The sequence below is a fragment of the Cydia strobilella genome, chromosome 18 (genome assembly GCF_947568885.1).
Source record: "Cydia strobilella chromosome 18, ilCydStro3.1, whole genome shotgun sequence".
NCBI classification, from domain to species: Eukaryota; Metazoa; Arthropoda; class Insecta; order Lepidoptera; family Tortricidae; genus Cydia; species Cydia strobilella.
The window spans coordinates 3,723,457-3,747,488 of NC_086058.1; the positions used below are offsets into that span (position 1 = coordinate 3,723,457).

At 39.8% G+C, this 24,032-nt stretch overlaps 3 protein-coding genes across 3 annotated transcripts in view; 1 reads left to right on the top strand and 2 right to left on the bottom strand.

Annotated features, from left to right (window-relative positions):
* LOC134749434 (putative phosphatidate phosphatase) overlaps nt 1-24,032 on the bottom strand; it is a 136,881-nt gene that overhangs the window by 35,501 nt on the left and 77,348 nt on the right. The gene's annotated exons all lie outside the window — the stretch shown is intronic.
* LOC134749367 (hillarin) overlaps nt 613-24,032 on the bottom strand; it is an 80,209-nt gene continuing 56,789 nt past the window's right edge. Inside the window, exons 5-15 of the mRNA XM_063684287.1 lie at nt 10,762-10,878; nt 9,635-9,834; nt 8,387-8,609; nt 6,661-6,887; nt 5,965-6,183; nt 5,497-5,705; nt 4,731-4,861; nt 4,184-4,327; nt 3,722-3,835; nt 3,276-3,453; nt 613-2,507 (exon numbers count right to left, since the gene is read on the bottom strand). Of these exons, the coding sequence (XP_063540357.1) occupies nt 2,371-2,507; nt 3,276-3,453; nt 3,722-3,835; nt 4,184-4,327; nt 4,731-4,861; nt 5,497-5,705; nt 5,965-6,183; nt 6,661-6,887; nt 8,387-8,609; nt 9,635-9,834; nt 10,762-10,878 (1,899 nt within the window). The 3' untranslated portion in view covers nt 613-2,370. The remainder of the gene's footprint in view (nt 2,508-3,275; nt 3,454-3,721; nt 3,836-4,183; nt 4,328-4,730; nt 4,862-5,496; nt 5,706-5,964; nt 6,184-6,660; nt 6,888-8,386; nt 8,610-9,634; nt 9,835-10,761; nt 10,879-24,032) is intronic.
* LOC134749711 (probable methylcrotonoyl-CoA carboxylase beta chain, mitochondrial) lies at nt 13,340-15,532 on the top strand. The gene has a single exon (XM_063684729.1). The coding sequence runs from the start codon at nt 13,411-13,413 to the stop codon at nt 15,082-15,084; it is 1,674 nt and encodes a 557-aa protein (XP_063540799.1). The 5' UTR covers nt 13,340-13,410; the 3' UTR covers nt 15,085-15,532.

The following is a 24,032-nucleotide window of genomic DNA, read 5'->3' on the forward strand; positions in this document are numbered from 1 at the left end:
AAATCTTCTCGGGTCCGTGGTGTAGGGTTGGAGCCGGCATAGTTTTTTTTTTTTTTTTATCGCGTATATATATATATCTTTACTTGAAAAATAATTATAGTGTATAACTAGCCTTATGAACCGATTTTGCATGTACAACCAGCCTTAAAGTTTGTAGTCTATGATTGTTCATTATTTTAGTATGTGGGTATTTTTGCATTTTGTAATTTTTCCTCAGTCACCCGTTGACCACGAACGCTGTAAAGAGTTCGAAACGTCGGGATGTATTATAAATTCAATATACGCGATATAATCCGTTTTCATAGTTTTATTTCAACAGTCTATATACTTAAATATTTTATTTATATACATTTTTAGTTAAATTAAATGTTAATTATTAATATTTCAGCGAAAATAACCTTCGTAAAAATGTTAGGTTATGTGTCAAACGCTAACAAAATCTATCATATTTGTTTACATTGTTTGCAAGTTCTATTGACGACGACTTTAGTTTTAAGTGTCTTGTTTTATAAGAAATGTTTTATATTTCTTGATGTGAAAATGAAACTATACCGTCCCTTTTTTAATCGATGCTCAATTGAATTGATCTATATTTTAAGGATAAAAACCGCATTCAGAAGTAACATGCCATATATTTTATAAAATTTACATTATTGCCATTTCTTAAATAGGTAAATATTTAATGTTACAATATCTCATACTGGTTGTATCTACTCTAATGATAAATACATTGCTTCATTTCATTGTGCTTAGTGAAATTAAAATTAAATATGATAGTAATAAAATAAAGCAATCTATTCAGAGTTCGGAGTTAAGCGTATGCGGTGGTCGTTTTAAAGTAAGTTGACATCACGGTTGTAAAAATGTTAAAGTGGGTTATGACTATACGTATAAGCATAGTAAATATAAAATTAAATAGATGTCATATAGAGTGACCAAGCCTTCCAGTGGCCGAGCCCGGAAACGAACCGGCGTCTTAAGCTTACGCAGTTAACGCGTTGACCTTTAGGCCACCCGGTCACTTTACGGACAAGTTAGAAAATTAAACCATTAAATTAATGAATTCCGTGTTATTAAACAGTTTTAGTTCAGTGTAAATGCTGCTATTTCAGTTATTGCGTTTGTGTGATTTATAATTTTTATCGTGGTGTCAACTTACATTAAAACAAAATAATTATGTGTAAGGTATCTGGTGTTCGTGTCTACAGAATGATAATTATATGTGATGCTATAATAATAACTTTAGATCGAAATCTTAAAATACTGTACTTAAATTTATACAAAATATTATTTTTCTTACAAAATAATGTAAATAAAATAAAGCAATTAAATTGCTTCAGCACAACCACTATTACTTAAAATTGATGTATAAATTCATATAAAATTCAATTGACATAGAATGTTAGCATAATATCATATTTTTATAAATTTCATGGACGGATAATTCCTAATTATAATTATCTACATTTGGGTTTAACTTTTTATAAAAGATTAAAAGTAAATAAAAATAGACAATAAATCTTGGATTTCATTTAACATACATACTCGTTTCTCATCCTCATTCGCGTTATTTTTATTTTTATTATTTTATCATTAGCTACACACAACTAAATAATTTCCGCGTACTTACAAATAAGCAATTAAACAGCAATCTTACATTATTCTGTCCAATATATTTTACAACAATTTAAAAGACCAGCATTTAACAAATACAAGATTTATTCTAGTAACTTACGTTAACATCATGTTATATTTACTTTAAAAATATTAAAAATATTGTTTTGGAAGTGTAAATTTTTCAAATCTGCCTCATTGTACTGGTCATCCAGCTGCTATCTCATGTGCATGTGTTTCAACTATTACAGATGTAGAGCATAATTGTTTGCCATCGTATTTTCTCGGAAACGTTCGTATTTGTCATGCTACTTCAGTCAACCTCAGTACTTTTTCTACTGAGCCTGACTGAAATAGCATAACACGTTCGTGAGTTTCCGTAAAAATACGAAAGCAAACAATTATGCACTACAACTGTACCGAGGTTTTACTTTTTAAAACAAAAAAGTTAGTATATTACTTTATTCCCTTCAAAAATTGCACTGCATTCGCTTACGAGTGTCATTTAAACAAATGGGCATCACGCTCAATTCGTATTTAAACCAAATTTTAAAATCAACAACCAAAACACAACCTTGTTTCTTTGAATTAATTAACGACTAATTCGAGTACATTCGCAATTCAGATATATCGGAGCGGCCGAGGTGTTCACAAATATCTGAACACGCACTCTAACTCCTCGACAATAGAGGCGATGGGGACTGTACGTGCTTTTCGAAACAGGACTTTACTCCATAGATTTAAAGTAGATATTGCCTAGTTGCGTTTACTGCTGTTTATGAGGTATTTGCAGCAGTGCGTGAGGAGGTGTTTCTCTTTTTCGACGGAGCCGTTCTGATGTATCGCCGTGGGGCCGCCACGTTCGCGTGTGTAGATGTCTAAGCCGTATTGACCTGAAAAAAAATAAAATAAGTCACACACGCCACCCTGTCGTTAAGAGCCAAGAGCTTGACACTCTTTGATAGAGAAAGATAGTTTTATTGCGATTCCTATAAGAGGAAAGAGAAAATAGTGCCATGGCCATGCTTTGTCTTTATCACCGACCGGGCATGTTTCATGGTCGGGTTATGGCATCATAGCAAGGAGGCGATGGCGAAATACCGAAATTTATAAGTGAAAGAGAAAAAGGATTATGCTGCCATACATGAAACTGTCAATACATGAATATGTCTTTCTCTTATCCCAGGTCGCTCGGTTTCATGTCTATAACTACTTGTATGTACTAACGATGGGCCTCATAAGAAGGCTCAAGGTCACGAAAAGAGCAATGGAGAGAGCTATGCTCGGGGTTTCTCTGCGTGATAGAATCAGAAATGATGATATCCGCAGTAGAACTAGGGTCACCGACATATCTCGCAGAATTGCTAATCTTAAGTGGCAGTGGGCGGGGCACATTGCTCGCAGAACTGATGGCCGGTGGGGCCGGAAGGTTCTGGAGTGGCGTCCGCGTACCGGAAGACGAACTGCCGGTAGGCCTCCAACAAGATGGAGCGACGACCTGGTGAAGGTCGCGGGAATTCGGTGGATGCGAGCGGCACAGGATCGGTCGGAGTGGCGAGCCTTGGGGGAGGCCTTTGTCCAGCAGTGGACGTCTATCGGCTGACATGATGATGATGATGAACTACTTGTATATACTATATGTGTATGCTGTAGATAATTACCTTCCTCCGGGAACGTGATGTAGAAGGACACGACGTCGTCCTGCACGTTCTGCTGCACGTACTTGCTGAGCCGCTTCTCGTCGACGCCGTTCTTGTGCAGCGTCGCCATGAAGTCGGCGAGCGGCCGCGACATGCGGAACTGCAGTTCTAGCTCGCGGCCAGCGAACACTAGCGCCTCCTGAAAATAATTTAGGTTTTATTAAGTACCTAATTAATTTGTTACGCAAAGACTATCTTCGAGAAGGCAAGGCAAGACATTTATGATACAAACTGAGGCTAAGCGCCATGCAAGAACAATATCTTTACGTAGTCTTAAAAGGAGCTGTAATTCAAAAGGCTGTGAAAGAACTATATAGTGTAAATAAGACCTTTGTCCAGCAGGAGGTTTTGGCTTTTTGGTCGATGATGATGATGACAAGACATGGGAAAAAGGAAAGGGGTTTTACCTGGTGGGTGATAGGTACCAGGCCGAAGAGCCTGGTGGCTTTCGTTGGTCCCCACTCGCCGCTGGCGCAGTCTGGTAGAGGAACCATCACTGTCTGCAACTCCGCACAGCAGATCTGAAAATATCAACACATTTACAGGTACATTTTATAAACCACATGAAAAGGTATATTCACCTGTGAGATAAGAGAACAGAGACAACTGAAACCTCGACTACTGGATGAATTCTAAATTAATCTTTTATACTACGTCGGTGGTAAACAAGCATGCGGCCCGCCTGATGTTAAGCAGTTTCCGTAGCAACTCCAGAGGGCGCGCGTTGAACTGGTCCTTCGAAACGGATCGTTACGTGCAAATTAACAAGTGGAAATGAGTTCCAAAATCAATGATCTGATAGTATTGTAAATGCTGACCCATCAATTCGAAATGCTCAACCGATTTAACGCCAGTAGGGATTATATTACCTTGAATTTGCAGACGCTCTTGAACTTCATAGGCTCGCCGGTGAGATACTCTCTCGGCGTGACGGCGTTCGCGAATATGTCGAGCAGGAAGGCGCCGGAGCACGGCGCGTGCACCCGGAACGACACCACGTTTCCGACCACTGACTGCAAATAAGCATGTAGGTAACAATTTAAATTTGGCCGTTGAAAATTATATAAAGAGCCTATAATTTCTTAGACGGTGCGAGAACTTGCTGGCGAGAACTTGCTGACGAAAATCGCATGTAAAACCGCGCGGCGAGAGGCCATGCGTGAAAGTAATATGTTACATTGCAGCCTTTCATTCTCACTAATGTTGACCGAAACAAAATCAGTTTAGACAGAGAAGATTAGAATTCTGTATTGGTCCTTCGAGCCGGATTGTACTTGCATGACGAATCTCTTGAGGCCGTCGAAGCCGTCGCCCTGTGTCGTAGAACTTGAGGTTGTAGAAGATGAGCTCTGCATGTGCCATGACTACATTGACTACTTAAAACCACAGCGACTGGTCCTTCGAGCCGGATCGTACCTGCATGACGAATCTCTTGAGGCTGACGCCGTCGAAGCCGTCGCCCTCCGTGTCGTAGAACTTGAGGTTGTAGTGGAAGATGAGCGAGCTCTGCATGTGTGCCGGCATGGCTATGCGCATAGTCACCGCACCTATACATACAAACAATACAAATGTATTGAGGACGTCACATTTTCTTGAAAAATGGGGACTACCTTTGTATGGAGTAGCGGTCGTCCCGCATATCTTAACAACGTAAATGGTTGGATATGTACAGTATGTACAAAGTTCTGTAAATTAGTATGGACGTGGGGTACCTTTTCTCTGCAGCTGACTGTACATAAGTTAGTATCACATTTGCATAAGTAAGGATGTTTTAGAAAATTTCTTTAATCTCACGTTTGTAGACTTTTAACAGTGCGCTTCCAGGTTATTCCTTGATGTGAATAATTCCATAGTTGATTGTAAAACTTTCCAAGGTCCAAAAGAAACAAGTCTGATAATGTTTGGAGTCTGTGTACATGCTGACAAATTTAGTGTTAGGGTCACTAACGTACAGTCCATAGCGAAAGAACAGAGAGCGCACGAACGGCAGCTCTTCGAAGTCGTGTAGAGTTTTGGGCGCCTTGACATAACACTAGAGCTTACCAGTGGAGTCTGTGTACATGACAGCTTTAGTGTTGGGGTCACTAAAGTACAGTCCATAGCGGAAGAACAAGGAGCGCACGAACGGCAGCTCTTCTAAGTCGTGTAGTTATGAGCGGCTTGACATAAAACTAAACCCTACCAGTGGAGTCTGTGTACATGACAGCTTTAGTGTTGGGGTCACTAAAGTACAGTCCATAGCGGAAGAACAAGGAGCGCACGAACGGCAACTCTTCGAAGTCGTGGAGCGTTATGGGCGTTTTCAAGAGCTGCCAGTCGGACTGGAGGGGGTAGAACTCGTAAATGAACTCGCGCGGGTCCGTTAGGAAGTAGTGGTCGTCGTATTCGTATCTGGAATGTAATTAATAGATTTAGTGTGTTGTAGTGTGATTTATGACAAAAAGGAATTAAATATGGGAATTTTCTAAGGTCACCTTTCAAGTAAAAGAAGTAAAAACAGATGGGATTATAAGTGTTTTTCTCCAGGTAAAGAATTAAATATGCCCCATCCATTTGGACGCCTATAAGTTCCTAAAGTCCTTGTTCCGATTTGAGAGTTTTGTCCAGATCTGGCGAATGGGCGAATTACGCGCTAACAATGCATCCTAACCTCAAACTATCACTCTTTCCCCTATTGCCCGGCTTCGGCGCGTCCTTGGCATTGACGAGATGCCTGGCGCCCCAGTTGCACTGCACGAACCGCCAGGCGCCCGCCACGAACACCGCGTTCCAGGAATTCCGGAACCGGTTGTCTTCGAACCGGACGCCCGGCTGGTAGCCCGCGGATTTGCTGTAGCCCTTGATCACTACGCAGTGGAGACCGGCGTAGCTGGAAAAGGGATCATCATCTTTAGTATAGGCAAACTACACTCATTACAAAGTTTCTTATATTGAGGTAGGTAGGTATAGGTACAAAGTTTAGTATCCACTCTGCGGGCTCATCACGGTCGCATTTTTATCGCCTGTCACCATGCCTGTCACGTTCTAACAAATATGTAAGTGCGAAAGTAACAGGTGATGAAAATGCAACCATGCTGCCACCGCTGGTCTATTTAGTCAATGAACCTTCTCTTCAGGGAGTTTTGAAGAATATTCGCAAATTGAATACGTTGTCCGTTAGTAAGTTCCAAAAGTCTCATTGGTGTGGGTCAGAATTGAAATCATCTGACTCACGAAAAAGTGGGTAAAAGTGCGAAAAAGGATGTGTAGTAGGTGTTCGATTAAAGTTCTGTCGTTTGGCAAACAAAAAACAGAATGAGACTAATAGGTAGTGCATGATGGAAAGTAGAATCACTGTTCAGCACACCTGCACAGTCTTTTAAACAGCACATGGTAACTCTCAGTCCCGTGCTTGATGCCCCGTAGCAGACCCAGCGGGGAATCCCCTCTCAAGTTGTCGTCAAACTGTATGTTGTTTAGGTTCTTCACAGTTATCCAACGGAAGATTGTGCGCGCTTTCTCCACGTCGGTGGCGCAGCGGCCGACCAGCTGCCGGACTAGGTCTGTGAAGGTTTTTTGGTCTTCTTGCGCTACCTGGAGAGGAGAAAAAGCATCATTAGTGACGATCTCAGAAGAATACAGAAAAAAAAATTCCCCTCACTAACTCGGAAAGCCGTCTTTTATCGTTTAAAACAAGTGGGGAAAAACGCATCTTATCCACTAGTGGGGAAAGTAATTTGACCTTGGATGGAGCGTGTTTAAGTAGCTTTTGACAGATAACAAATCGTAAAACGCTCATAATAATGGTTTGTTCGATATTAATTATGAATAAATAAATAGTTTGTGAATTTAATAAAAAATACCAAATTTACCTTTGTTTAATGATTTTAAGTCATAAACTATAGAATCCTTTCGCTTGCTCGTGTTCCAATTCCACATTCGCGGGTAAAATACAACTTTGCACCCTTTTACACCTTGTATAGTAACAAATAACTATTGCACAAACACTATCACATAACTACACACTGCTAATTCATTTCGATCGTTCACTGTCACCCGTGCTCATACCGATTTCAACCAGACAACAATCTCAATCTCAACCATGCACAAACGGCCGCAACGTTTTCCTTAATCAATCATAGGTGATTGATCTTTATGACGAGACAAGTGATTTTATTACTCGCCTGACAGACATAAAACAAACTTTCTTATTGCTTGGGTGCGACAACAGGCAATGATGTGTAAAAAAGTTATTGTTTTATGGATTGCTGATGGAAGTAATTATGAGGTTTGGATGGTGAGAATCTAGAGGTCTTTTGTTGCAAGTTTGTTGCCATGAAATCAGATGTTACCTGTAGGTAAATGTCGGCTAACTGTTACCTTTATAATATCTTAGTTTATCGAACAGAGACTGACTGGTACGTTATATACTTAGGTATGATAATTAGAATCGAGAGGATGGAGCCTGGAGACTCCGCAAGAACCAGGAGATTGAAGATCTGGTGTCCGAGCCGAACATCATTGGAGAAACGAAAGCCGCTAGGCTCCGATGGCTCGGGCACGTAGTCCGGATGGGAGAAGATCGCGCAGTCTGGAGGGCGTACTCTGGAGTACCAAGTGGCCGAAGACTGCCTGGATGCCATAGGTACCGCTGGAGAGACGAAGTGCAGAAAGACCTCAGCGAACTCGGCGCCGTCGACTGGACAGAAACGGCTTTGGACAGAGTAGCATGGCGGTCTTTGGTGTCGGAGGCCAAGATCCACTTCGGGTCGTCGCGCCACAACAGTAAGTAAGTAAGTATGATAATCTAATTATCATCATCCGCTTATCATTATTATCATTATTCGTTTAATATTCGATTGTTTTCCATTTCAATACAGTAAAAGTGTCAATGTAGCAGGGGTGTCCATAGCATCCGATACTCATCGCATACCTACCATACCTTACTTCAACAGCGAAGGTATGTTGACCATAACACCTGCCTTGAATTCTTGACATTATTGCTTCTCTAACTCAGTACAGGATGCGTCAGTTTCTACATGAGGTCCTGGGCTGGAAAGAAAGAATATGGAAGGATAAAAAGAGAATCTTACCGAAATAGCGATCTTATCGACGTCAGCGAATTCGATGGGGTCCGTGTAGATGTGGAACTTGGAGACGAGCGGCGGCTGCGGGGCCGGCGCGCGCGCCGGATAAGGGGGCGCCTCTTCGCCGTCCACGTATAGAGACGACTCCGCCGCGTATTCTGAACGGCGTTCTTGGATGAGCTCCATCATCTCGTGGCTTTGCTTTTCGACTAGCGCTGCTGTCGCTGCCCTGGAAGAATAGTGGGATAAACGGTTACAGAAAGATTCAGTGCCTGTGCCAATTCTTGGGATTAGGTTGCCAAGCTGACTCAAGGCTCCTCAAGAGCAGTTGCAAAATGCCAAGATAACGCTAAAAAGATGATGACTCTTCAATAAGTTTTAAATAATAACAATTTCCTACAAGTACAATTATTCATTCTTAGTCTTCATACCATTTGACATCAATCGACCACTATCTATTCTATGGCAGAACTCGGCGACAAACAAGTGTAAGGACAAATTGGGACAAGTTTAGTACATATGAAGGGTACACGGAGAGAACATGTCTAGTCACTTTTTTCGGAAAATTAGATTTTCATTTCAAAATGTAGAGCTCTTAATGAACTATTAGTTATATCTTTTGCTACCACTGTATAATATATGTAACACAACTTTTTTTTTTAGTTAAAAAAGACCTGGTCACGGAATTACCATTTCATTATATTCCAAATTTATCTATCGCAAATTTATTTTGTTAACTTTATTTACCGACGTTTCGACACAGGTTTCACTGGTCGTGGTCACGGCTAACTGACGTCCCAGCAAAATGTCAAAACAGAGATTTGTGTGACTACCCGACGAAAAGTGTAATTAAAGTTTGGGGTAGATATCACATTTTCAAACCACCCACACATCCGCAACACTCACAACATCCGCGCACACATCCGAAGATAGATCCCGAACCGAATAGACCCGATTGTAAATGTGATTTAATATGTGTTCAAAACGCGAAAGTTTTAAATGTTAAGTTTAGTACATCCGCCGTCTCTTCATTCCTTGCATTCTCCAAAAATCCAGGTTACTCTCTGATGTCAAGCCTTCAAACTGTTTGATAACTTACCTTTCCAACATTTACCTAGTTAAGCTTTCCCTCTGTTTAACTCTTCTCAATATCATGTTCTTCAAATCCGTTCTATCTTGCTGGTGCCGCAGCGTCAATGCTCTGATCTCAGTGTCCAGTCTTCTCTTGTCAAGCCTTCAAACTATTTGACTTACCTTTCATGTTCCAACATTTTCCTAGTCAAGCTCTCCTTCTTCTTATCCCTTCTTAACGTCATGTTCTTCTCCAGATCCGCTCTCTCCTGCTGGTGCCGCAGCGTCAGAGCTCCGATCTCGGAGTCTGGTCGTCTCTTCTTGACTTGCATCTCTTGTTGGAATCTGTTCGTGAGCCTTTCGAGTTCTCGTTCCCACTCATCCTGTCGATATAGATAATGACATTATTTATAAAAAACATAAACTTCTGTCAAGTATAAAGTCTTTGATAATCGTTCAAACCTATCCGTTATTTAGACTTTGTCAGTAAAACACGATGCAGGGCTTTGCCAAGTTTGCGGAGCGTTGTGAGTAAGGCCTACTACATAGGTCCGAGTTGAGAAAGTTTGCTTTCTCAATTGCTAAAATGGCTTGCTTGATGTTGATATAATGATTTTATTTTGAAAAATTTCATGAGAATCTGGAACCGTTGACCTTCTCGAGGATCTTAAGTTCGTGCGAGATGGGAACTGCACGACTGCACGTCAACTGCAAAGTCGACTTGCAGTTCCCATAAAAGTTGCAGTCGGATTGCAGTCCGTCTGTACCGGCCCAAAGGCAGCAAAGCAGAACACTGATTTAAAGTTTCACGATTTTTACTCATTATTATTCACAACGACGGGGCTTAATCGCGTAAAATAAGTTTCCGCCGCCAACGCCGTCCTCTAAACGTCGGAGGTGAATTTAAAACTTATTTTACGCGATTAAGTCCCATCGTTGTGAATAATAACGAGTAAAGCAGAAGTTGATTTTTGGCAGTTTTTTAAGCCAACGACTAGGTTGAGTTTGCAATTAGATATTGTGATAAATTATACCTAATAACGTAATAAACGTAATAAAAATAAAATAAAACAAAATAAAATATAAAATATTATGTACTTTAGCGTGTAGTTGCGCTCTCTCAGAAGGGTTTCCACGGAAGACCAGCGTCGAGATCCTTAACTGGTATCTTGACATTTGACATTGAGTGGAGACCCTTTCAGTGACGCTTATTAATAATAAATTGTTCTGTTGTCTATGTAATACCTAAATTTAAGCGTTTTCTGAATAAATCTCTTCTATTCTATTCTATTCTAATATCTGCTGTATACCTGTATTTCATCTCGTATTCTTCTGTTCTCTTCTTCGCGGTGTTTAGAAAATTTTCTGTACAAGTCATCTTCTTCCTGGCGGTGTTTCATCTCCAGCTTCGTCTGTTCATCTCGATCCTGTAACAAACAAAAATAAATTGAGTATATATTATACATACCACATACGTACTCCTATGCTCCTAAGCATACGAAAGGTTAATGATGACATTAGCTTTAGCTTGCAGCGAGCAATATGATTTTAATATAATTTGGATACATCAAACGCTGTAGCAGAATAAAGCCCCTGTTGGTCGCATGACGTTGACGAGAGATATTATTCCACTGCTATTTGGAGTGTGAAATCTCATAATGACATGTTACAGAATTCAGCTAGATTAAATAATTTAGTATCAGCATTCCTAACTTCGTCAACAGTATTAATTGATAATTTGAACCTTATTGAAATGGACATAAGATCCATCTATAACTATAATTAGTTCAGTGTTGTTGTTATTACAGTCACCATCAGATGTATCGGGGCATCCAAGAGGCTCACAAATATCTAAACACGCCTTTATTGTCAAGACGTTTAGGTGCGTGTTCAGATATTTTTGAGCACCTCGGCCGCTCCGATATGTCGATGGCGACTGTACGTAGACATTTAATGAAATTATGATCCATTTATATATTCATGAATTGATGCATAATTATTTTCATTTAAAGTGGTTTGACTTGACGGTGTGTGGGCTGACGGCATCTTTGAAGAAAATATGTTCAATTATAATTAAATTTAATAATTAGCGTGCATTATATCGCTGAAAATGATTGCATGAATAAAACGGTAATGTAAGTTAATTAATTGGTTAATAAGTACAAATTATACTTTAATGAAAATAATTGTTGTTTTCGGCATTTTAGTGGTGCGGCATTGACCTCCAGAATTATTTAACAAATTATGAGCTACGGTTTTTATGTAAAATCATGGGAAAGGCTGCACAAAGTTCGCCTTTTGTACATAAAGTTTTTCTTTTGTGCAATAAAGAATAAACATGACGCTAAAGGCCGGTCCAGACGTCTTGATGAAATCAACCGATTTGAACAGAAAATAAATTGGCGTCAATCTCCAATTTAATCACCAATTTTAAATTTGTGGTGAAATTTGAGCGCTCTAAATTAAAAAAAATTGCCCCCAAACGCGAATACTAGCGTCACAAATTGGTATTCTTGCGTCCGCATCTCTATTTTATCGGTAATATCGGTTACCTATAATTGGCGAGCCAAATTGTCGTTTGCGTCCGCACAACCCGATTTGATCAGGCAATTTAATCAGATTGGGCGAAAATTGTCCCCATCGGGACTGGCCTTGACGCTTAGCAATATGATTATTAAAAAAAAAAAACCCCATCGTGTACCTTTAACTATACATATAAGATACAACAATATAATTACACAATTCATGCAATCATCTACTAACAAGCAACACTTAACTGACCATCTGCATGTGTACCTTATTAACTTACAATAAGGTTGACATCTTGTCAATTAGGTAACATTGTTGACATGTTGTTGACGCTATTCAATGTAAAGCTTAGAACACGGAAACCTCGCCATTGATCGAGCGATTAGTTTACATCACAATGAACGTAACCTGTCGCTTCGGAAGGAAAGTGTCGCCACCTTGCGGCGGGTCGCGGAAAGTGAAACGATGTCGTTCACCCGCGCGGAGATTAGGATTATGGCCTCTTCAAACGTCAGCGATAATCGCATGCGATTTGCAATACATTGCGGCGTTTAGCCGATCGAATGAATTCGTTGTTCCTTCTTAGCCAGTAATTATCGCATGCCATTTTTTGCAACCCCTGTAGAAGCCTTTAGTTATGCTGGTTTCGCGCTACGACTAGGTTTACGGTGTTTCGAGGTTAAATCTTTTTAAATGTGTCTAAGTCGCACTGATATGGAGTTCTTTTCGCCAGCCGGACACGGAGTAAAGATAATCTTAGTTATAAGTATGTATATGTAAGGCATAATAATTGATATGCGCTATAATCGAAAAAAGACGAAGAGGCATAGTTATGGTTAATATAAGTAGACCAACATTAAATTGTGTAAAAATATTTTCCATAATATTTATGTATCCTGAGCTGAGAGGAAAATATGGACTTAGTTTATATGAAGGAGCACTCGTCTACTATCCTCTTATTTTATAACGACGTGGTGGATACTAGTTGTATTAAATAAATCATAACACTCGTAACTATCCGGCCCAAGGCGAGTTTCTCAATCGGCAACTTGCTATGCGGCGAGTAACACTTGAATAAGTCTCATTGGCAATTTATGTAGGTCGTGTCACAACTCACAGCGATTCAATAACCATTCAAAATACAAACTTAACAGCCGTGTATTATCTACTAAATATTTTAGTGTCAGTTATTCAGCTATGCAATGCGTCGCCTTAATGGAAATGCCGCTCATAACCATATGTAAATAATTACGTCAATACTATCGTGACAATGGCACTACATTATCATTCCATATTAATAGTTTTTATCAAGCCGGCGACGAATAAGTTTGTTTTTGTACGTACGACTTAATCGCGCAGATAACGGTGTTATCATCAGTAGCGCGGCAACCAGTCGCCGGCCGGACGTGTCGCTGTATTATATTAACAAAATGTTAAGAATACTGAGAGGAGCTCAGCGTTTGAGCGTACAATGCCGCCACTACAGCCAAGCCATGATTATAGGCAGCGAGCCGAACAGAAGCGACCCTACGTACTTAGAAAATAAGGCGAGAATGGACGAGCTAGTTGCTGAGCTTCGACAAAAAACAAGTGACGTTATACGCGGCGGGTCGGAGGACGCCGTGAAGAGGCACACCGACCGGGGCAAGCTGCTCGTGCGAGACAGAATAAACCGGCTCGTCGACGAGGGCAGCGACGTACTCGAGTTGAGCACGCTAGCGGCCACCGACATGTACAAGAATCAGGTCCCCGGGGCTGGCATCGTTACAGCGATCGGCAAGGTTCACGGCCAAGAATGCGTGATAGTCGCGAACGACTCCACTGTTAAAGGAGGCACATATTTCCCGATGACGATCAAGAAACATTTGCGCGCGCAGGCGATTGCGCAAGAGTGCCGGCTTCCGTGCATTTACCTCGTCGACTCCGGAGGCGCTCACTTACCGGATCAGGCCGAAGTTTTCCCTGACAGGGAGCACTTCGGACGGATATTCTTTAATCAGGCCAATATGTCTGCCGAGGGCATACCACAGATAGCTGTCGTTATGGGCTCGTGCACGGCCGGCGGCGCATACATTCCTAGCATGTCAGATGAGAGCATTATTGTTAAAAATCAGGGTACAATTTTCTTGGCCGGTCCACCTTTAGTAAAAGCAGCTACGGGGGAAGAAGTTACTGCAGAAGAATTAGGAGGCGCTGATCTTCATTGTCGGCAATCCGGTGTGACAGATCATTATGCTCAAAACGACGAGCATGCTCTGTTGTTAGCTAGAAACGTGGTTGCTAACTTAAATAGTAATGCTGACCGTATGGTACGAGTGCAAACCCCTCAGGTAGAAGAGCCAAAGTTTGACATTGAGGATCTGCACGGTATTGTAAACGCGAATTTACAAAGACCTTACGATGTCCGAGAAGTAATAGCGAGAATCGTCGATGGCAGTAGATTCCATGAATTCAAGGAGTTGTATGGTGATACTTTAGTGTGTGGGTTCGCATTTATTTACGGGCATCCTGTTGGTGTGATAGGAAATAATGGAGTGTTGTTGTCTGAGTCTGCGTTAAAGGGTGCCCACTTTATACAGCTGTGTGCAGCGAGGAAGATACCTTTGTTGTTCCTGCAGAATATCAACGGTTTCAACGTCGGTCGCGAGGCTGAAGCGGGTGGCATTGCAAAGAATGGTGCTAAAATGGTGACCGCTGTCAGCTGCTTCAAAGGCCCTAAGATCACTGTTCTTGTCGGTGGTAGCTTCGGCGCAGGCAACTATGGTATGTGCGGACGAGCGTATTCCCCAAGCTTCCTTTACATGTGGCCAAACTCTAGGATTTCAGTGATGGGTGGACCTCAAGCCGCGACCGTTCTGTCGCTAGTTTCTAAAGCCAAAGCCGAGCGAGAAGGTAGGAAGTGGACTGCAGAGGATGACAGGAAAGTAAGAGCACCATTGGAAGAAAAGTTCGAAAGGGAAGGCCGACCATACTACAGCACAGCTAGGTTATGGGACGACGGTATTGTTGCTCCGAAAGACACTAGAAAAGTTATAGGACTAAGTTTATCCGCTGCTCTAAATGTACCGTTTAGGGAAAGTAAATTCGGCATATTTAGAATGTAAATTGTGTGTGCTGAGACAATGAGAGGCTATCAAAGTGACATTAATTTTAAACGGCGTCTCGAACAATGGGTTCTTTATATTAAGCATTTTTTTACTAAACTTCAATTCAAACCTGTTCTTCGTTGTGTCATGCTTTTTTGTAATTTGTTAAGAGATTTTGCAAGTTGTTACAGCTAATCGATAACATTTAAAATTAAGCGATGATTATCTTTATTTCCAATTTTTTGAAAGGGCCAGTTGTGAACTTGTGTGGTGATGAGGTGAGTGATGCAAAATGTTGACGATGATTTCATAATTATGTAAATTACTATACGTTCTCTATTTAATCATAATAATTAGGTACATTTCGTATCTTATCAACCGAATGTCAACTTAACGTGTGGTTGTGATAATTTTCTGATTTAAAACGGGTATCGTCGAAAATAAAAGAACTGATATTAAACTTTAATGTATTACTAATTTAATTTAATAACTACTTTATTATCAAAACCACGCCTTCTTCATTATGTTTGTATCAGGGCAAATGAGCCTGGGGTCCGCTTGGCAACAAATCTTAAGAATTGGCATAGGCACTAGTTTTTACGAAAAAAAATAAAGCGACTGCAATATGACTTTCCAACTCAGAGGGTCAACTAGACCTTATTGGGATTAGTCCGGTTTCCTCACAACTCACGATGTTTTCCTTCACCGAAAAGCGACTGGTAAATATCAAATGAAATTTCGTACAGTATAAGTTCCGAAAAACTCACTAGTACGCGCCGGGGTTTGAACCCGCGATCTCCGGATTGCAAGTCGCACGTCGCACGTTCTTACCACTAGGCCACCCCTTACATTGTAAATTACATACGTTGTTTTTGCACATTAATGTCAGTTTGCAATGATACTCAGATAATTATAACGAACATCATTAAGTGCATTTCATTAAAACTAATGTTACGCAAAAAACGTATCAAAATTAGATTGAAAATGTATTAGTTGTACAATCAGATAATTCGAAACGGCGAAGGTTCGCAAATAAGTATCTAAACAATAAACAGTCTCCCACCTCCTCCTCTTCTTCAAGGCGTTAAAATGCGTGTCCATTAGTTGTGTTAATTAGTTTAAAATTAAAACCTTAGACAAATTTTTAGAGACGTCTAAGACGAACTCAAATATGTAGATTTCGTATAAGTAAGTAATCTTTCACAGCAATCGAGATACGAAAAAAGTGTTTTTTTAGACAATGTTTAAAACAATCATAAATAAAAAAGTATTAATTTTTGTCACAATCCGGTAGACTAAATTGGAGATAAAAGATTGAAGAACCGATAGCCGCTTGTCTTATAATTCTATATGTAGTGCAAAAGTAGGAGATACGATTCAAAACTTGTCAAAAATCGATGAAAACCTCAGGTAGCCCCTTATCCTATAATAGTAAAACTGAAAGGCGAGCACCTCAAATTATTATAATAATCTAATCACCTGTGCACTCATGATCTATTGTGCGATAAAAACCTGATTTACATTGGTAATCGTGTTCGGTGACCTGCGTCTGGGCTGGTATTCCAATGGCTTATAAACCAGCATAACTTTGGCCGCATTATCCGTAATAACTATGTGTACCCTGAGATCAAATTATACTGGTGAATGGGTTGCGGTGGGTATGTTGCGGAAATCATGGCCTTATGCTGACTCTCAAAGTTCAAGTTTAACAAAAGAATGGTACTTTTAATTATTAACTGTTTATGAGAAACAAGGTCAGCCATTTGTTGCTGTTTTCATAATTAGAGTTGGTCTTTATTGTGTGAATTTGGTGCATTTTAGGTATAATTCATATTATTGTGCTACGGCTGTTAGGAAGTGTACCGGATATGATTTGATGGATCAAAAGGGGGAGAGACTGCAGTTATCGTTAGTACTCACTCGTTAATCGTTGGTAAGTCAAATATTGGGATTAACAGTTTATTTAATACTACGTCGGTGGCAAACAAGCATACAGTCCGCCTGTTAAGCAGTCTCCGTAGCCTATGTACGCCTGCAACTCCAGAGGAGCTACATGCGCGATGCCGACATCTCCGCACTCCGCACCCTCGTTGAGCTCTGGCAACCTTACTCACTGCCAGGAACACAACACTATGAGTAGGGTCTATAGTAGTAGTAGTAGTAAAACTCTTTATTGTACAAAAAAGAAACATAAAACAAGAGAAAAACGCATCATTTGTATAAAGGCGAACTTATCCCTGAACTAGTGTTATTTGGCTGCGGTTTTCTGTAAGGTGGAGGTATATACTTCCCCAGTTGAGGTCTGCTCTAGATTTGGAATAACATCCGCTGTGCTGTACCCTACCACACAAAGCGAGATGACATTCACAGTGCCCATACCTCTCTTTTACAGTTTATTAAATAAATCAATTTTACACTTATTGCATTATTGTCGTATGTTTGCTTGACTGTAAGTTGTCAGCACAGTTAGAGCAAAAAAGTGCAACGATTTTGATAGCACTAGCAGTGCAAGTGCACCGCTGTCTTTGTCACATTTCGCAAGAAAGAACGGGAAAGAACATACGCGCCAAGTGTCAATTTTGATCGAATTTTGTCGGTTTTTATTTATTTTAAAAACGTTACCTTACAATATCGAAATTCTAAAGCTATGAAATTACTATTTACGTTAAGATTGTTTATTCTTCTTTTTTTGTTTATAGTATCACATAATAAATAACCGAGTAAAGTAGGATTAAAAGTACGAGTTAGAGGTTACTTTGGGAATTAATTGTATCGAGCGAAGTGTATCGTGTATCGGAAGCTATGTTGTTAAAGATAATATAGTCAAGAACTACATATATTTTTTCCACGTCTACGAATATCAACGCCTCTTAGAAAAACATGATCATATAAGGAGATTTTTCGCCTTCTGGCTCAGGGAACCGCCTTAACAAACGTCAAACTTCTATGAAATTATGACGTATGAAATAACACTTGTACTTGTGCTATCAAAATCGTTGCAGATTTATCTTGGTCTAACTCTAGATTGGATAATTAATTAACCCAAACATCCTTTTGTAACAATTTTTTACTAAAGTGGAGTAACTGAACTAGGCCTTTTTAGTGACTAAAAGACACTTATAAAAGCACGGTAGGTTTCTGTACGAAATAATTACATGTAAGTACCGTATCAACTTTAGTCCAGTCTCGTTAATAATTATTCAATGTCCCAGTTCTGAGACAAAATGTTTTGATAAAGGAAGAAAAACTCGAGGTTTTCCCGAGGGGCTACAGTATGGGGTTCTTCAAAAAAGGAGTGTACAGGTTTTTAAAGGGTCGGCAACGCGCGTGTAATACCTCCGGTGTTGCAGGCGTCCATAGGCTACGGTAACTGCTTACCATCAGACGGGCCGTATGCTTGATTGCCACCGACGTGGTATAAAAAAAAAACTCGGGCAACATTAATAAACGAGATTGGACTTGGTACTAAAATTAGGTGTTAAACTTGTAGGCCATAGTTGTAGGACTGGGGCTACAAGCTTTTGATAAACGGGCCCCTAGACTATGGTTGGGTGGTTTTAAGGTAGGTATTCCATGGTAGCATCAATTTCGGTCATCAGGTCACTCGCCACTGATAAAAACCGTGTGTACTGTATACATCATAGCACAGCATTTTACGCTTTCGAGTCGCCACGGTGCTCGCACATTTTTTCCCAATGGCATTCCTCGCAAGAAACTCCATCTGCCGGCAAATCGGCGTTATTAACGCATAATTACCGATGTATGCGAATGTGGCCTGGTTTATCTAATGTGTATGCCCGAGGAACAGGGACCCAATAGTATTTACTGGAGGTTTTTACCGGACAATGCAGCAAGTAGGCTATTTTCCACCCTACCAATTGAGTCAGACGATTCAGGATGTAGTTGTTTTAAGTTTGGGACTAGGTTTCACGTAACATTTTTTTTACTTTACCGCGAGCACAATACAAAGCCATCTTACTTTGCCATACCTTCAAACACCCAAGTCAACCAGTCTCACTATTACCATCAACTAAAATGCGCACTTCCATAATAAGAAGCAACAACATAAGCATACATAACAAAGTTGCTTACAAGACACACGCGTATGAGTTCTATTATCCGAGCAGGCCAGCCGCAGGCATAATGGCGAACAATTAAAACTGTACTAGTTAATAATGCCGTGATAGCCAATTGAGTCGAAAGGTTCGGTCCGCTGCCTCGGGCCTCATAATGAAATCCTACTACTCATAGGAGGATGAGTAGTTGAACGCTATTGAGCCGAGAGGTTCGGTGATCGGCAGGGGCGTAGCTAGAGGATATGGCGCCCGGGGCAGTCACCAAATTTGCGCCCCCTGACGACTGACAAAAATTTCCCTGCTGCTGCCTTTTGCCTATTTTGGCGCCCCCCCCCCCCCCCCTTGGATGGCGCCCGGGGCACTTGCCCTCTCTGCCCCCCTGTAGTTACGCCACTGGGTGATCGGTCCGCGGCCTCGGGCCTCATGACGAGCATGAACCAGCTCTTTTGATGCATGAACCAGGAGTGTTGTATTGAATAGTGTATGAAATGAAAGCTGTACTAACTAGTATCAACATTGATCATATAGTTCATCATCAGTACATGTTGCCTCTATCATTCATATCTTTAATTACAATTTAGATATTTACATATTCTAATTAATATAACATGATTTATTTTGAGATAAATGTTATCATATCGTAAGTGTGGGATCGCTTACTTTTTCACTGACTATGTTACTACATCACATATTGTCTGAAATGCCTTGTCAAATCTCAAGACCGCAATCTGCTAAATTGCTTTCTGTTACGTTGAGACCTAATTTTTTTGCACGAACAGTCTTGGTCAACACCAAGACATTTACAACGGTCGATTATAATGATTCGTATAAATCAAAGTTAATTAGATTTATTTGCCGTTAGCATGGCTAATCAAATTAATTTATCCGTAAGTCCGTTTCTAAAACACTTTAGCCAAATAAATGAAAAAATCTATCTTCGAATACAACACTTATCCCGGTACCTAATTAACACGATCCAGGAGTGACCCGTAATTTTCTGATTGTATTTATCGCTGTTGCAAAAAGCTGTCTAGAACTTAGACAAAAAGTCACCTCACATTCCTCACAATATATTTTATAAATTCTTTAAGAACTTATATGGCAACAATTTTCAATTGTCAATTTCGACCTGTCATTTTATTTCATACTATTTTTTGCGACATTAAGATGTTTTTGAAATTACCGCATTTTTTGTGACACGACTCGCCAGTCTACGATGGCTAGTACTAGCTCGCTCGATTAATCTATCAAATCGGCCACAATGTCTCTATCAATCACTTTATAACAGAAGGTATGACAGTTTAAACTATATTATTCTGTTTTTTTATCCCGTAGACTAAAATCACATTTCATGTGGTACTAAGAAATGTCATGTCTTAGACATGAAACGTCATTTTAGTCTACGTAGTATACCTAATCGTCCCTGCCTATACGGCCACATCGCAAAATTTATGATCATTGGAGATTTAATCTTAATTAAAAATAATAAAGTTAAGTTTCCAATAATTATAAATTTTGAGATGTGGCCGATATCAGGCTGGGGACGTTATGATTATATTTGCTATATCGGTAACATCGTTAATAACTCTCCTAACAGACTACGGTCGCGGGCTTCACTCTAGATTGATATTTATGGGTATTTGCAATTGTGCAAACGGAACAAACCGAGTAAATTACACTATTTAAGTAGATGGCGGTTCCCTGAGCTAGAAGGCGAAAAATCTCCTTATATGATCATGTTTTTCTAAGAGGCGTTGATATTCGTAGACGTGTGTGATAACTAAACGCTGTCTGCTCCGCCCCTCCCTCTCTTGGGTTAAAGACATTGAACTAGTAAGATGTGCTCTTATCATTTATTACAATAAATAATAGTTAAACAGACTTAGTATTGGTATTAATTAATTACCGGATACAAATAAACCCATTCGAGCATCCCGACATCACACTGGCGACGAGAAGGTTACGAATCGACGTTAAACTGTATGTATTTTAACATCTTGCAATTAGAGGTTATCAACATAATTTCAATCCCCAAAACGTCACCACAGAGCAATTGATTGACAGTAAACTTGAAGGAAATCACAATCAGTCGGTAAAGCAGAGCATATATTCAAGCAATATCAAAACGCAAACGTCAAACGCCACTATACGGCATATGTCATAACTCTGTCGGTAAAACAGACATGGCAGCCGCCATCTTATTTGCTACTGCATACAACTGAAGATCGACAACAAGGAACAATCGATAATGTCGCTTGAAGAATTTCAAAGTAAAATTGCAAGTGGTCAAACGTCGTGGATACAAGACGTACCAAAAGATACCTGCTCCGCCCCTCCAGGGCTCTTGGGTTAAAGATATTGAACTAGTAAGATGTGCTCTTATCATTTATTACAATAAATAATAGTCTTAGTATTGGTATTAATTAATTACCGGATACAAATAAACCCAATTCGAGCATCCCGATATCACAAAATATAAGTAGTTCTTGACTATATTATCTTTAAATGATCTTAACATCTTAGCTTCCGATACACGAAATATGACACTTCGCTCCATACAATTAATGAGGGCTAACGCGTATGAATTCACCGCTAGGGGCGCTAGTGTAGATGGTGGTCTTTCTTCTTCTTCTTCTTTTAAAATTATGGCTTCAGCCCAGTGGGACTATTTCGCCAGTATCAAGGTATTGAGAGGTTTACAAACGACAAAAATTGTACGGTTGTACAAGACAGTGTACGGTGATTTGTTAGCTCTTGTAAATCGATAGCTAGACTTTACAAGAAGCACGTGGACTACCGGCCGTTGACTCCAAGATGGTGGTTAAACGCGCTTCAAAATTAATTCTCCATTCACTGCACACTACCACATTAGTTTACTGTATAATAAGCTATCGATATTACACTTTAAACAATATTAATAAGCAAAAAACAAAGTAATTAATCACGATGCTAACTATCAAGATGGCGCTCGAACCGGAAGTCCAGGTGGTCTTTTCAATAGTTCGAAATGTCAAATGTCACTTGTCACTTCAATGACTGACAGCTGTTCTTTAGTCTTTTGGACCACCATCAACAGAGGCGCCAACTGGTGAGCAAAAAAACGATAGCCCTCATTCCCAAAGTAACATCTAACTCGGACTTTTAATCCAGCTTTACTCGGTTATCTATTATGTGATACTATAAACAAAAAAAAGAAGAAAAAACAATCTTAATTTAAATAGTAATTTCATAGTTTTCAAATTTAGATATTGTAGGGTAACGTTTATAGATGATCTTTCCCGTTCTTTCTTGCGAAATGTGACAGAGACAGCGGCAAACCGATGGAACGGCCTTAAGATTGTTTTTTCTTTTTTTTGTTTATAGTGTTACATAATAAATAACCGAGTAAAGTTGGATTGAAAGTCCTGGTTAGAGGTTACTTTGGGAATTAATTGTATCGAGCGAAGTGTCATAAATTCGTGTATCGGAAGCTTATAAATTAAAGATAATATAATCAACAACTACATATATTTTTTCCACGTCTAAGAATATCAACGTCTCTTAGAAAAATATGATCATATAAGGAGATTTTTCGCCTTCTGGCTCAGGGAACCGCCTTAAAAGACGGTCACAACTTTCATGCTCGTTGTCCATTAAAATCAATTCGCAACCAATGCCACCATTGTTTTTTTTAAACGGGCACCCAACACGAAATATTATGTGCAACTTTCCATGACGAAGGTATTTCCCTGTGCAGCCACATGGTTGATCTGTTGCGTTCTGTTACACAATCGAGGCAATCACGGTTCGTTCTTTAATTAACAACTTTCTCCATATCGAGTCAACGGACGCCGGCTGAATGCGCAGCATCAACGCCTTTAAGCACTAGAAAAAAACATCGTTCATACCGATTCCAATTTCAAATCTCATTTCGTTTCGAATTTTGAAACTACTTAGTTTATTTATAGGTTTACATTCATCATTAAATTCCAGGGTACAGTAAGGTTTTCTAATAGATCTCGAATTCTTGGATATCAATCTTTTCTTTGCTAATCTACCTAATATCAGATGACAGAATCTATTGCGTGTTTGAGTTTAATTATTTGTGGAAAGTTGATCGGGTTTCTTAAGCTGCGTAAATAAATTCCAAGTAGGCTTCACAGTCATATATACCTATATACCTAATAAGTTTATTTAGTTATCTACCTGTTGCATAGTCATACTTATTGTAAGTAATAAAAGTCAGGAAGAGATTTCATTGTAAGTTTATAGATAAAACTAGGAAACAACTTAAACATAAGTAAGAAGTAGATAAACAATTTTAGTACCCATTCAGACCACTCTCACTTTACCATGATGAGGAAGGTGAATGGAATTGTACATTTTCATGTAGCTTTCCTTACGTAGTATTAGGCTCTTTTCAATAAGGCCCCATTCGCACGAGAGCTTAAAAAGCGTTGCGTGTATGACGCACCTATAAGTAAAAGCGAGAAAGAGATATTGCTTTCTCGCTCTTACTTATGGGTGCGTCGCAAACGCAACGCTTTTTAAGCTCTCGTGCGAATGGGGCCTTAAACCAATATAATAATAACATCAAATATAATTCGGCAAGCCAGTATTGTCAATAGAAAAAAGCAGTAAATTTGAAAAATCTACATTTTGCGCTTAGGCGCGAAGGACTGACCCCCCATACAAATTTTGAATTTTCTCCTAACATAGTTGGCTTGCCAGAGTATATTTTCACACAAAGGATTATAAAGTGCATCTCACAAAAACAAAAGGAGCGTCGCCTTGCAACAAATCGCATGTGATATTCGATACATTGCGGCGTTTGATCGATTCGATCGACCGATTGAATTAATTGCACCTACTTAGTCGATATAATGTATCGAAAATACCATGCGATATGTT

Coding starts and splice junctions, on each gene's coding strand:
- LOC134749711 (XM_063684729.1), top strand. CDS start 13,411: ATGTTAAGAATACTGAGAGGAGCTCAGCGTTTGAGCGTACAATGCCGC.